General features: G+C 46.6%; 1 protein-coding gene across 1 annotated transcript; it reads left to right on the top strand.

Annotated features, from left to right (window-relative positions):
* Positions 1-753: 753 nt before the first annotated feature.
* LOC122389926 lies at positions 754-12,448 on the top strand. The gene is made up of 3 exons (XM_043382431.1): positions 754-852; positions 8,777-8,855; positions 11,484-12,448. Exons 2-3 carry the CDS (start codon positions 8,777-8,779, stop codon positions 12,215-12,217), a joined length of 813 nt encoding a protein of 270 aa, XP_043238366.1. The 5' UTR covers positions 754-852; the 3' UTR covers positions 12,218-12,448.
* The last annotated feature ends 2,699 nt before the right edge of the window (positions 12,449-15,147 follow it).

Raw genomic sequence — 15,147 nt, 5'->3', positions numbered from 1 at the left:
AGGTCACTGACCTTACCTTGACCTTTAGTAACCTTCAAAATGTCAACGGACATTGTGCCAATGTCAAATCAGCCAGTTGTGATTCTAAAACAATCCATCAGTGTGTCAGGTCAGTCGGCATTTATACCATTGTGAAGCAATCTCCAATTTAGCGTAAATTTGGCCGGAGGTTGTTCCCTTTATGACGTCATAACTCCGTGACCTGACATGACCTTGACAAAAAAAAATTACCAAAAGTTGCGCAAAGGATGCCCCAAAGGGTACTGAAAATTTGAGCAGGCTATCTGAAACGGTTCGGCGTGTAGCTAAGAAAAGCCTCAGGGGGGGGGGGCGTTGCACCAACCCCCCCCCCCCCCTACATGGGCGAGGGTTAACATTTACGTTGGCTAAGCATGCTAGACAAGAATATAAAGTCTTGTGAAACAATACAGCTTATGATAGTCTCATTACCAATTACTATGCCATATTTCCCTTTTTATTTGGATTTTACATCACAATTAACAAATATTTACACTCTACAGTTTCTCTCACTACCTCGCATAGGTATATGATAAGACGCTGGTGCTTCATGTGGATTTGGTTTGGAGTGGGCCGGTGAAATGGGGGGGGGGGGTGCGCCGACCACCGCTGTGCGAGCCGCACGGCGCCGATTTGGCCGTCCGATCCGAGGAGCTGGTCCGCCCCCGCGGCGACCCAGGCCGACGGACAGACGGACGTGCGGCGGGCCGATCCGGGCAGTCAGAGGCGGGGGCTGCCACCGCTCGGAGGTGCCACCGGCAGTCCCGGCTGACCAGACCCGACCCGACCAGACCCGACCCGATCGGACCTGACCGGAGACCAGCAGCGGCCGAGGTGAGGGGTGGCGAGGTGACGAATGGACAGCAGGGATAGGTGCGCTGGTATCGGTGGTCGACAATGAACGCTGGCTTATGGGTTGTGGGATTCTGGTTTAAGATCCGTCGTTTGTTACCTTTTTTAGTCTGTATAATGGGGTTCAACTCAAAGCAAACAAATCACTTTCCTCAAATTAGTATTTTGCTACGGTTTGTGAGTTTTCATGCTTAAAATGATTATAGAAAAAAGAACAAGGAGAAAAAATTAAAAATGTTTTCTATAGGGAAAATATCTTCCATCTATGGCAGGGGCTAGATAGTGTTTGCACACACAGAAAAATATTAACACCGTTAGCGGTGTAATTGCACAGTACATATCTGAGCACTTGAGGAAAGTTAATTTAGTCCTTTCCCCGCTTAAATTACTCGCGCTTCTAAATGAACACCAGGAAGAAGGTAATAGAACACTGTTAGGAGGGTTGGGTGTTTTACTACATGTAGCAAAACACCCAACCCTCCTAACAGTGTTCTATTACCTTCTTCCTGGTGTTCATTTAGAAGCGCGAGTAATTTAAGCGGGGAAGGGATTAAATTAACTTTCCTCAAGTGCTCAGATATGTACTGTGCAATTACACCGCTAACGGTGTTAATATTTTTCTGTGTGCAGAGGAAGCTGATTGCCCATTGACCAATCATAATACCTATCTCCGACCAACAGCATGCTGGCTGGCTGACAACTGGGAGTGGGCCTCTGCCACAGGTGGCTGCATTCTAGGCATTCTTCCGTAAGGGAAACATTCCTGCGTAAGGGAATGATTTCGGAACAAGAATTGGAATATCGTTGCCTTGGGTGATAGTTGGGCCGTAAAGATCCTGATCTGTGATAGTCTTAGTCCAAGCTATAAAAGCTGCTATTTCAGTTCAAAACCCCATGCTAACTGTGGTATATTTCCTCCCAATAGCCGCTGGGTGGAATAAAGGTGCCCCCTTTACTTTTTGTGGAATATCTCAGAAACCTGATCAGCTACGAACGTGAAACTGGGCAAAGCTTCAAATGAATATCCATAAGACAATGTTTGAGGAAAGTTTGGTGGTTGTAGCGCTTGTCAAAGTGACGTCATAAAGTTTTGTCGTTTTCCGATATGGACTGTTTCTGATGTCGATAAGCATGAAACTCAACTGTAAATGAACTAAACAGCACCTGCTGTCATCCTAAAACATCAAAGTACACTTCTAACTGGTTCCTGACCAATAATCGGTCCTTTGTATTCGGTCTTGTATATCGGATATATTGTGAGGAAACTGAGAGTCGCAAATCTATACATATTTTGACTTCTGACGTCACCGCGACGTCATTTCAAATAGAATCGACACCAAATTAGGACGCAAACTCGGCCAGGTATTCAGAAAGATGTGTGCAGTGTTTCGTTTCTCTATCTCTTCGCGTTGCGACGATATCATCGCAGAAGTAAGGGGGGGGGGGGCAACTACATACCGGGTGGCCCAGAAAAAAACGTTCCCAACTTTAAATCAACATTTCTCAGAAAATGATAAAGACACAACATTGAAACTTCTACTAGTCAATGCAGCGTATATTTTCGGTAAATTGTGTTATTTTTATGTTATTCGGTCAATTACTTTTTAAACGGTTTGTGTTTCTAGCATGCCATGTAAAAATCACTTTTTTGCTCTGATGTTTACCAAAAATGTGAGTGAACGGGCCACTTCCATCTCGGTACCACGGCCTGCAGCCATGACTGCTACTGGCAACTAGCCTCACTGATGGTTCAGGCCTTAGGGTGGCACATTCCCTCTATCTTTTTTCCTCATTCGGTCGATTTACTGTTTGATCTTCTTGAAGGGAGGGCGATCAGCAGTAACCCATGCACCGTGCCACTCCTTCTGCTCGAAACAGGACTTAGTGTTGAAACGAATTGCATCCATTAACACCATTTTGGCTCAGTATTTGAATATTCGGCACATAAGTGGGACAAAAATATTTAAAACAACAACACACGTGCTGGTTTCATTCACGTTCCATTTTTCTTTTCTTTTTCCTAACATGGTACGTCTAAGCCAATCTTTACTACCGTCCAACATAAGCAAAAAAAGCAAAAACGTCTTACTTAATTCAACATAAGATTGCTGGCTTGAAAATGATGATAGAGTGTTATAATTTGGCATACCAATGCGCAACGAAGTGACGCAAACTTTATGAGAATTTTGGCTCGTTGTTTACACTCAAATTTGAGATATAGGCCTCCAAAGTTCGGAACGTTTTTTTAGCCACCCGGTATATGCCTCCCCCAAGCGGCAGTCGGGTGACGCGGAGGCCCAGGGGCCGCCGGGTTAAAGATGCAGTCTTTTTACAGAACGGGTGAATTAATAACCATTTTGGCATAATGGTGTCCTCAAAGTTAAAAGTCGTTCCGTACGGTTTAAATAAGCAAATTATTACGGAGCGAGCGAAGCGAGCGGAGTCTTTCCTTAACGGAAATTTCTGAGTATGAGCGGCCGGCCGTGCGGACGCTTTTGCGAGGCTTATATCTCAGCAACCACTTGACCGATTTACACGTGGTAATTTTTGTAGGGTAGCTACTAGCTTCATTCCTTCTACCAAGTATTGGACTATTCCCGATGCATGTGGGTGACCCCTTAAGCACGTGCCACGTGCAAAACGAAGAGGTGTCAGTTTTGTAATTGTTGCAATATCTCGGTAACTACTTGGCCGATTGCGCTGAAAAGTGGCATGTAGGTAGGCACCCACTAAGCACTGCAGTGCATATCCATGTGCCAGAGTTGGGGTGCTGCTGCACGTGCGCACGTGCAGGGGTCGTTTCCAGATCTCGAGAAAGGCTGGACCGATGGCGCTCAAATTTGGTACACGGTTAGGGACCAGTCAGCAGGATGCCGTGCACAGGTCAGTTGGGACCCATTTCGCACGTGCGCACGTGCAGGGTGCCGCTCCCAGATCTCGAGAACGGCTAAGGCCGATTGTGCTCAAATTTGGCACATCGCTAGAAACCGGTCAGTAGGGTGCCGTGCACAAATCAGTTGGAGGTACCCCCTCGAAACTTCGCACGTGCAAGACTCACCCCCTCGCTCGCTCCGTTAGTCGCCCCAAAAGGCGCTATACTGGTTTCATACAAGATTTAAGATAGAAGCCTTTTCCCGTCGAAAGAAAAGGAAATAAATAAGCAGAGCCCTACACTCCTTTGTACTCAGAAATGAGGCTGAAGAAAACCACTTGCAATTACCCACTGCGGCCTCATTTTTAAATTTCATGAACACATTTCATTTTCCTCGTTTGACAATCTCAGATTTATCGCCCTGTATTCTTGCGTACATCTGCCTGCCTGGGGCATCAATGCATGCATTCGAAAACCATTCATCTCAGCATCTATAAAGCTGCGTAAAAGGCCATCCTCTGTTCACCTTCACATGACAGCATTGTCATAAGAGGAAACTCGTGTAATATGATATATGTCCATCAATGCCAGATAATGGTTTAGGCATTTGGTCTTCGTCCCGGCGTAACCCGATCATCTCTTGAGACATGTAGTAAATGGAGCGATATGAAGGCACTGCGGTAGATGGAGAGGAATGGAGACTTAACCCGCGACCGCCTGGGGGGGTCGGATCCGACCCCCCCTCCGTTTTTCTTGAATAGCTCATGAACCGCTTGCGCTATCAACTTGAAACTTCGCATACCTTCTCCCCCATCAATTTGACGTCTCCTGTGCAATTTTTAAGAAAAAAATTTCAAAAATTTCTGAGATATATCGATTTTAGTGATGTAACTACATGGCGTTTTCAGTCAAAAAATGGTAAATGTTTAAAAGATCCCCAAAAATCGAGGTTTTAAGCAAATTGCAAATTAAGGACATGAAAAGACGCAACTCAACGAGTTCTTTAAAATGGCTATCTCGGATTTTCCATAAAATGCGTTTTTCACCCCTAAAAACTCAAAAAACTATATTTTTTGGAAAACAGCCAATAAAATCCAAAATTTTGAGAATTTCCAAAAAACCGGAATATATGTTATAGAGCTCTATTAGAACATTAGATGTCCCAAATTTCAACTTTTTATCTTGATTTTTGACCCCCAAATTGTAAAAAATAGCTCCAACATGCATAGGGCATGGTGACGTCATCAGCATTTTCGCGAATTAGAGGCACTTCTGAACATCGCATGTGAAAACAAATGGCACCACTAGATTTCTGGGACAAAGCTGGTCTAGAAAAGTGCATTTTTATGTCAAAAATAAAAAGTTGAAAAATTGACTTTTTTCTTAGCCCTCGTTTAGTTATGTATGGTATAAACGATTTTTTATGCTTTCAATGCACACTTATCACCAGCACAGTGACGTGGGGTCACATATAACCATTACCATCGGATTTGGCGTCAAAAATAAGCCATAAAACATGTGTCGCACGCCCATGTAGCAGAAAGTGAAAACCGTGACCTTTCGTGACCTGACCTGACCTTGACCCGTACTTAGTATGACCCCTATACGCACATGGTACCTTCACTAGGTCTTTGAGGTCATTTGTGGTGAGTTTCGAGCAGCAGCTATCGATTCCGCTGTCCGTAAGCCTAATCATGCAAAACCCCTGAATTTGACCTTTGACCTGACCTTGACCCGAAAGTTGACCTCAATCTTAAAATCTTAAGAGTGCTTTGGGAAGGTCTCGTAGAGACCTTTCGAACGCCGCCTCGCGGGGCTCGATACGACCATTGGTTCTCGAGATAACAGGGGGGGTCGGATCCGACCCCCCCAGGCTGATGTGGGTACGGAAATAGCCTAGGCGGTGCCGGGTTAATGGAAGGACATAAAAGACCCCATTTAGGTCTGGTGGGTGGAATAAGCTTCATGTCCTTTTATAGGTGGTTCTTCCCGATCTGTGAGAAGTGATGTCTTAGTGGTATACGAGTCTTATTCTGGCATTCTTTAATGTGAAATATGCATTGAAAGGTCATTTGAAAGGTACGGCCCTCCAGCAAAAGAGTGGTTGGTTAGCCTATGTGCTTTTGGTGTAATAACTTCGAATGACAGAGACACTCCTCTAAAACGACTCAATAGAAATGAGAAGATGGTTCGTGCACACACTTCGGCAATGGTTTTCAACAGACACTAGACATATTCATAAATGCAGATCGTTTATTGTGATGCTGGCAACAACCACTTAATACCTGGAGGGCCGTACTTGTGCTTCTACAAAACAGCTGAAGAGTTACGCTATCTAATGTCTCATGAAAACAATGGAATACCATAACACTTGGCGCAAGACACGAATTAATGAGCCTCATGCATTGCAATTTCGTTCCAACTGGCAAACACTGGTACCTACCTGGAATTAAACTAACTAGATTTGGTTTCTGGCTGCCTTAAAAACACACACACACAAACATGTAAAACATTCTAGGTGAATTTGAAATCACTGTACAAACATCGCGCTCGAGTATTCTATGGATTATGCTGCCTGGTCTGATGCACTATGTAATCCATCAACAACTCAGATTCACTAAAAACAACCTACGATGGTATATAAATCAATCACGCACTTTTCTGCGCCAATAGCTAACTCCTTTCCCTTTGAGCTATTGCTTCCCCATGGGATTTAAGAGAGAAGTGAATAAAGCAGCCGAGCTCTCCAGGGAAAACAGTCCACCACGTATCGGGTCGATCGACCAAACTAGCCGCTGACCGGTTAAAGTGGCCGAAAGGTTAGGATGGCGGCCCACTATGCAAGCACTTCTGGTGCTTTCCAGCCTCAAGTCCCTAACGTCAATGCCGCTGGAGTAAAGATGACTGGGAACTGCATCGAAGAGCTGAATATTATTCCAACCCATTGGGTTCGAGTATACATAAGTTGCACCTTAAGGTATTACGTTGCACCATTTCTCGCCAGCGCTTGGGTTGTGGGGAGGCAGGAGCAGAGCCCAGCATTTGTGGGCGTTAACATGTTGGCTTAGTGTCCTTACAAGAAAGAAAATATATCGCACCAGATCAGGACAAGGTCATTGACCAGCCGATGGAACCCAGGGACAGCGTGTAATTGAGTGACCTGCCACAGCCTATCATGAGGCAAACGAGCAGCACTTAGTAACTGATTGGAAAAGATAGTTTTGCTCCTACTCATGTCGAAATAAGAGGCTGCTGATGACGACCCATTCTCGTAAAGAGCGTTTCGGTGGAGCGATCAAGGTATTTAGTTGCAAACATTTACGAGACCGTTGGTCGAGCGGATGGCGTTTCATTGCATGTGCGGAATAAGCCCATCATAACAATGAGAACAAGTCACTAACAAAGCTTACGGAAAGTTAAGACTCAAGAATGGCTCACGAACTATCTCGTCAAACAGTAAGACTATCAAAGTTTTATTCAAACAGATAACGGGTCATTACTCCAACTGTGCCTGAAGGTTTGTGCCATTCTCGGAGAGACCTCCAGCCTTAACTTAATTGTCTCAGCACATTGTTAGAGATCTTAAAACACTTCACTACTTAATCCAAGTGGGCCACTGATACTGTCAACCTACCGGGAATGCCATTTTCTAGCAAGTAGACACAGCTGGTTCGAATTTCGCCTGTAAGTGCAGGAAATGGCCCTGCAGACATCGACCTTAGCCTGCCCGAGGACAGGACATCCCATTAAGCGACATTAGGCTGCTAACCCGTCTGCAAGGAGGCCCTGCCATGGGGTTGTCCGCTCCGGCATTACAGCAAACCATCCGATCCATTCCGCGGGCGGGAAAATGCTCTCGGTAATGCTGGCGAGCCGCCGTGATGAGCTGGATCCTGCGGGTCGTTACGCGTACCGTCCGCCTAGGCACAGAGGCTCGCAGATACCGGCCCCCGCGCGCGGCAACGCCACAGGCATAATGGGCACCGGTGACCTTCTTTTGTGTGACCTCTGCACTGTATTCCTTGCACAGTGAGACGGAGCGAACGACCGTCAGGGAACGATCCGTCAGCTGCGGCTGGAGGATGACCGATATTAAACGGTTTATTTAATGGAATGCCGGACACACAGTTACTTCTGAATTTACTGGCCATGCTTTGCTGGGGGACCATCCGTCGTTTTAAATGGGGCGGTAGTTCATAAGTGCTGATGATGTCGTTTGCACAATATCAGCGTTTCCAGTTTGTCCTTGTAGTCACGTATAGTGTGTACTTCACTGTGCTAAATGCACGTGCAATACATCTGTTGATGGTTGCGAGTATCATCATACTGATTGTCGTGCCTTGTTTATGCTTACAGGACGCATAAAACATGGACCGAATTTCATATGCATGGCGGAAATAAGACAATGAATTGTTAAGCATCCCTCATTTTACGATGAGGAATACTCGCCAGTTCCTGGACCCTGACATACAGAAGGGGCAATTTGCTTTGTGGATGCTTGATAACCAAGGCAATGCACCATTCCCCAGAGTTGTTAGTGTTCTAAATGTGTGACTAGCCAAAGCCACATGATCATCTGGCTGGCACCAAAATACTATCAAAATGAATTAACACATGTTCGAGTCATCCATTAAAAAGAAAAAGAATACCCGATTTGACTTTAAGATGAAAAAACCTACCACTATATGCTAAATCATTATTTCTAAGAGCTTTATATCGAATTATGCACATGTCTATTTCAGCTCTGGGAATGTTCAAAACAAGGCTAGACTACCCACCAATAATCTGATAATCTGATGCCTGTCAAATCTTAACGTATGTAGTTTCGAAGCTCGGGCCGATCACGCCCCGGTGTAAAGTCACTGAAATGTCGTTTGAGACAAACAGTTTGACCATTGTTACCAGTTTTGATACAATAAGTTGTCCAGAAGCTTGTACTCTGCTGTCTGACGTTTAACCTACTGACTATCTCTGCGGCTTTGAATGGACCTTCAGCATGTTATTGAAGTGATAGTGAGCCCTGTCCTACCGCAGATGATGCCGTCCAGTCTGGTGTGGATCCTGTTCTGTCTGCAGTCGGGCGCAGTCCTGGCGCTCGTGCTGCCACTCAGAGGTGAGACGTAGATCCGACGTAGTTACATACCAGCCCTGCACAAATTCACCTTCTGTTTTCTAAAATAGCACCTTGAAGGGCATCCCTATAGTGACCCCGTGATCGCGGTCATATGTCGTGGTTAACGAACGAGGCTTTGCTCGACTGTCAGAAACGCAAATACAGCCCAAGGGGACCAATAAAGGTAGATAGAGAGAACAGATACAGATACAGATACAGATAGTTTATTCGGATCCTCCATAAGATGGATTTTCTGGTACCCACGTCAGTTACATAATATGCAAAAGTACACCACAATGCTGCAATAAAATAGTTAAAATAGATCATACCTATTACATCATAAAATGTCGACTCCGTACGCTACCAATGTATCACATGAAACTGAGTCACATGTGGCTATTCCAAGTGCTAGCTGCACGGTAGAAACTGCGCCGCCAGGTAGTTGAAGATCAGAATGCATACGCCGTTTATTGTTTATCCGTTCATAAAGTATAATCAAATAATATGTAGCGCTAAACTTCTACTTTTCGCAAAAATTGTGACAAAAATATCAGCAATAGTTCAAATAGTCCTGAGTCCAAGCAGAAAGGCCCACAAGTTATACTGTTCCATTTTGCTGACACTTTGACTGCCGTACTGTACGGTTTACTCTTCCCATCGAGGTGTGGCGGACCGTCGCGTCGAGGGGAGCCGAAGAGCCGCTGCGGCGCTCCTCCGATTGAAGGCCGCTCAACTGTGTTAGGCCGGCGGCGTGGGCCGCGGCGGCAGAATGGCGGCAAATTCGGCATTCAGGCGGCGATCAGCACGCTGATTACAGAAACGGGCTTCAAACGAGGCCATCAATTTGAAATGCCCAGTCACATACTGAATCTGCCGCCTGTTAGGTAAACATAAACTACCTTGGGGAGGGGCCTGAGGAATTTGCGTGCATGCAGTGCGCACAAGGTTGCAGGGCCCGATTTTATTCCAACCAACCACTCACTTTTGTGAGTGAGAGGAGGCATTTGTGTCGCTCACAAATGCCTCCTCCTTCTCTCCCTATTAAGCGTTCTTCCAGGCATACGAATGCCAATGCATGTTTTATCACAAACATGCGCGATGAACTGAAGAATGTGTACATTTTGGATACACTTCTGATGCTGAATTGATTGCAGAAGGTTAACAATCTTTGCAATTTGTGGCACGATCCAGTGCACAATGAGCTATGCTCAATCAAGCACTAATAATTGTTTTGCTGTCTAATGTGCTGTGATATCAAACACGATAATAACGCTTCCCTTCAGTCATACATTATTAGTTCCCATTCTTTCCAATATGCCTCTGATAGCACAGATGTATATGAATATGTACAAGAAAAGACAAACACCCAAATGTTTGCGATGCAATCAGGGCCTGCTTCTGTATCCGAGGAGGTTTGGCATCATTCGTCGTCATGATAAAGTGGATCAATGCCCACTTACAGGGCAAACAGTAATAAAACCGTTACGATTCAGGGTGAACTTGAAGGCTGGGGATGAATGTGTGCTGTCCTCGATTTATGCTGCGCACAAACTACCAGGACAAAAAAAAAAGTTTTTTTCTGTCAATGCTTATTTCAGTCATGCCTTATGAATCCAGTCTAATATGTAGGCTTTGCACATCGAGAAGGCTACAAATCACTCATGTAATATAAAACAATAAAATATTGCTATATTTATCCCATACCACAGCCTTCATGGAGCGCCTTCGGGCCAAGAGCAGAATTGATGATGGGTCAGCCCTCCCGAAGGTTAGCCGGCAGCGCAGATTGTTTGCTGGCATTGTTTGGGCCCCCTGTGGATAATGTTCCATTTACGGCTGATGCGATGTTATGCGTCACGATCGTCGTTCGATTGATCGGCCTTACCGATCAGCCCCGCCCTCTCATAGCCCGCTGGCTGTCGGCTGATCAGTCACGTGCTACACCTGAGGTCGCCGGTATACTGAGATTGGGGGCGCGCAGGTCGAGTGTGGGTGTGGGCAGGTGAGGGGGCGGGAGGGACAGGGGATGGTAGCCATCCTCTGTCCTGTTTAGTGTAGAAACGCCAGTTTCGAAGTTTTCTTGTGGCGTCAATAGAGCAAGGAATGGAAATTTTATGTCAAACTACAGTCAATTTCATGATCCATCCATTGCCTTTGCAAGAATAGCTTTCGAAGTAGAATGATTCAAATGTGGGCGCATTCTTAGATCAAATGACTATGTCGGAGGGCTTCAAATATATGCTGACTCACCGAAAAGGTATCATTTTAGGCCATTTTCCAATAAAATGGTGGAGCGTGTCAGATGCCAGACAAAACAATAAAGGGATATCGAACTGCAAGAAAAGCAGGCTACGAGTGACAGAAATAAACGCTGTAGAGTGGACTGCCTCTACAATTGCCTGTAATAATGCCAAACATAATAAATTTCTCAATTGATATGAAGATGAGTCAGCGGTGCAGCATGGCGTGCTGTAACAAGTGGCACTTTTTTCCGTGCATGAGCGTCTACGGTCTAACTCATCCCATCACTGACCGGGCATCTAATCACATCAGAATTAACCCGGCGCCTGTCTAGCCGCCCTGCCGCCCACACTGCCGTACTGACCGCTCTCTCTCTTTGTCCCACAGATCTGGACTCCCACTCGCCGTACGCCATGCGACCTCCACACGCGTTCCGCCGTCTGCTGGGACACAAGAGAGCCGAACACTCGGCCTGGTCGGCCCCCGGCGCCTCCGAGGACCTCAACTGGAAGCGTGCTCCCAACGGGCTCGGAGCCAGTGGCTTCTACGGCGACGTCTTCAACCAGGGCTTCGGCGCGTTCTCCCCGGTGAAGAGAGGATTTCACGCAGGCGGCAGGATGCACAAGGCGACTGGCGGAAGATTTAATGAAGGTTCCGTTGGTGAGGGATTCGAGACGGCGAAGAGGCGACCGGAGATGACCGCCAGCGGATTCTACGATGACGTTTTCAGGGGAGGCATGGGACTCTTCGAGCCAATGAAGCGCAGACCCGAGATGTCGGCAAGCGGATTTTATGACGATATCTTCAGAGGAGATATGGGACACTTTGAACCCATGAAGCGTAGGCCCGAAATGTCAGCGAGCGGGTTTTATGACGACGTTTTCAGAGGCGGCATGGGCCACTTTGACACGATGAAACGGGAGGTGGGCGGCGGGCCGTCCGTCGAGCCGTCAGCCGTCTCTCAGGAGCTCACCGGGCCGAGACTGGCCTCCGATCGCTCGGCGGACGAACTGGACGAGCCACGCGCCAAACGGCACGCCGAGGACGAGACGCTGTCGGCCCAGGGGCTGGTCAGCGAGCGGCTCTCCGGTCCGGAGCACCAGTTCAGTACGATGCGGTAGGCGCCCGACGGGACGGCCACCTCAACGCCATCTGGCTGCAATACTGGAACGACTCGCACGGCTAGCTGTCATGTCGGAGCGGTTCAACGCATAGCTCTCTCTCCGAAAGAAGTTGAGATATGGCTAGATTACTATGATCCGTATTCTATGAACCATTTCAAATTGATGCTTATTTTTATAAATAACTTACTGGTTATCTTGGGGATTTGAATAGCTCTTTGAACTGTTTTCTTCAGGGCCTCGTCTAAGGGATTTTCACTGGGGGGGGGGGGGGCAGAGACTGAAGGACCCAAACCTAGGGTACCCCCAAATCCTGTTTTCTCAACGAATTTAGGCCACTTATTTTTCGTCACACCTAAGACCATGATTTTTTTAAACAAAAAACAAAAAAGGGCAATCCGAGCCATGCTCGTATAGGGGGGAGGGTCGAACGGACCCCCTTGGTTTTTCAAGAATAGCTCACGTAAAAGCGGCTGACCGCGACGAAACTTTCAGTACCCTCGCGTTAGTCAATTTTACACTTACTCTGAAAATGTCATGACCCTGACCGTAATGACCTTTGACCTGTGACCTACTTTTCGAGACCATATTTGGCCGGAATCGCGATTTGGCGTATGTCGGCTCGCATTAGCCGCGCGTTTGCAGTCTTTTCGTGGTTTCAAGCGTTCAAACATGGAATATGATATTGCTCCCATGCATTAGGGTGGGCGTCAAGGTCACCGGGAGGTCTGGTCAGGTCATTGACCTTTGATGACTTCGGTTCACTTTTTCGAGTTTTACATGATTCTAGGCCAGTTTTTGGAGCTGAATTCGAATTTAGCAACCATTTGAACATTTACGAAGTAGTTTTGGTGCCTTCGTAACATGTTTTGAAGCTGTCAGAGCCAGAGGCGGTTTCCACCTACTACGAATACCCGGCAAAACCCTTACTGGTTGACCTGTCCTGACCTGACCCGACCTGGCCTAAATGCATGAAGACATTATCTATGATCATAACTAACATGATATTCGTGATCAGCACCCCGACAAAAAATAACAGCCACCCTTTACGACGTTGTAATAAGTCCCGCGAGTTTCCCGACTTTTGGGTCATTGACCTGACCTGGAAGGTCAACCGATGACTTAGGACCCTAAAATGAGGTATCACCGGCTTCCTCTCGTGACGGGCAGCACGGTGGTTTTCTCCGCGAAGCTCTAGCTCGATCAGGGGCGAAACGGCAAGGGGCAAGGTCCAACGCCCCCCCCCCCTCCCTGTTCGCGGCTGGAAAAACACCAATACGGGCGAGAGTTAAGATTAATGTGTTACCCCCTCACATTGCCCCACCAGACAGTGATAAGCATACTTATCCATGTTGGGCGTTTGATTGAGTGGGGGGTGGGGCGCAAACACGAGTTGGGTGGGTCACTGGTCAGCTGCCAATTGACAATTTGCTACTTGAATCACAGTAGCAAAATCACGGAATCACAGTAGGTACTCAGCTCTATAGATCACAAAACTCTGGCTTTTCCCGTAGTCATGGAGTATGAACAGTTTTGAACAAATAATGTTTCTCGTTAAATCCATGTAAGACTCCTAACGAAAACGTATTGCAGGGAAGGTAATTTTGTGAGAAGTTCACGTTTTGACTGGGGGGGGGGGGCAAATGTTGGCCACTGGGGGGGGGGGGGCAATCCGCTCGACTGGGGAGGCAATTGCCCCCCCAGTTAACATGTTAGACGAGGCCCTGGTTTTCTTCAATATTTTTTTTTGCGCGCACGTTAGTTCTCTTGCATTTGACTGATTTATTGATACTGTTCCTAAATGGGTTGGAAGCCAATTCACTAGGTGGCAATCAACTGAGAACAAACTGCAATTAATTGTCGTGGGCAGCTTTCAGCTTTAACTTCGTGATGGCTCTGGAGCTTGATCTGTCACAATGAAAGGTTTCCGTACTGTTGACGGAGGCAGCTGTAAACTGTCGTGTGACTCTGTACTGTTTCCTATACGGTGTGGGATAGCTATAAACTGTTAATTTAGGATAGATCTAAAACGTCACATGGAATGGCGCTGATCTGTCACATTTGACAACTCTGAAATTCCACCATTGATGGCTCTTGCCTGCTCCCATTGTCGTTTAGATGGTTCTGAATCGCAGGACGTGTCAGCAGCTTGTTGCCGTGAGATGGCTCTTACCTATCAGCGTGGTAGGGTGCCGGAGGTCGTCAGTTTACAAACTAACCGTGACCTTACGTGACCGTTAATCTGAATGGGGCTGAACTATCACCTGTGAGTTGGCACTGTCACCGTGGTTGGGACAGTCACTGTGGTTAGCGTTGGACATGTCTCCGTGGGTAGCAATGGAACTGTCTCCGTGGCTAGCGATGGAACTGTCTCCGTGGCTAGCGATGGAACTGCCACTGCAGCTGCTCTGGGCCAGACGTGAATGTTACGTGTCAGCCATGAACGGCGCTGGAAAATAGAATCGCCAAATAAATCATATCACATACGTCGCGACGACTTTGGATCGACTACTAGCCTCGAATAATAAATGCTCTACAGACTCGAATGAATGGCAACCGGAAGAAGCTTGTCGTGGTAATACATACTCAATGCATATAAATACATACTTACATACTTTATACATACTCGATTTGCCATATTGTGCGAGGCTGAATCCCGTGTTTGCTATAAATATCCCCGGGGACTGGCCGGACTGACGGACCAACACTGGAAGACGGTGGCCGTGATGGATAATAGAGCTGATCGGATATAGCAGGTATTTCATCGAGAATGTTAATCGTTTAGCGATTACTACAAATATGTAGTTTTAAAAGAAAACACGCTGCCCTCACTTTCTGTTAAGTGCAACGAATGATTAAAGCGAATAATTTTTTTTTTCGAGCAGTATGTAAAGCGAAGACCAAATGAACAGATGCCAAGAAATCAAAAC

Source organism: Amphibalanus amphitrite, unplaced genomic scaffold (genome assembly GCF_019059575.1).
Source record: "Amphibalanus amphitrite isolate SeventyFive unplaced genomic scaffold, NRLGWU_Aamphi_draft 000376F_arrow, whole genome shotgun sequence".
Classification (NCBI taxonomy): Eukaryota; Metazoa; Arthropoda; class Thecostraca; order Balanomorpha; family Balanidae; genus Amphibalanus; species Amphibalanus amphitrite.
Note: the sequence above shows the minus strand (reverse complement) of the source record. Positions and strands in the feature narration are given on the sequence as shown.

Coding starts and splice junctions, on each gene's coding strand:
- LOC122389926 (XM_043382431.1), top strand. CDS start 8,777: ATGATGCCGTCCAGTCTGGTGTGGATCCTGTTCTGTCTGCAGTCGGGC. Junction 8,856..11,483: donor GCTCGTGCTGCCACTCAGAG/GTGAGACGTAGA, acceptor TTTGTCCCACAG/ATCTGGACTCCCACTCGCCG.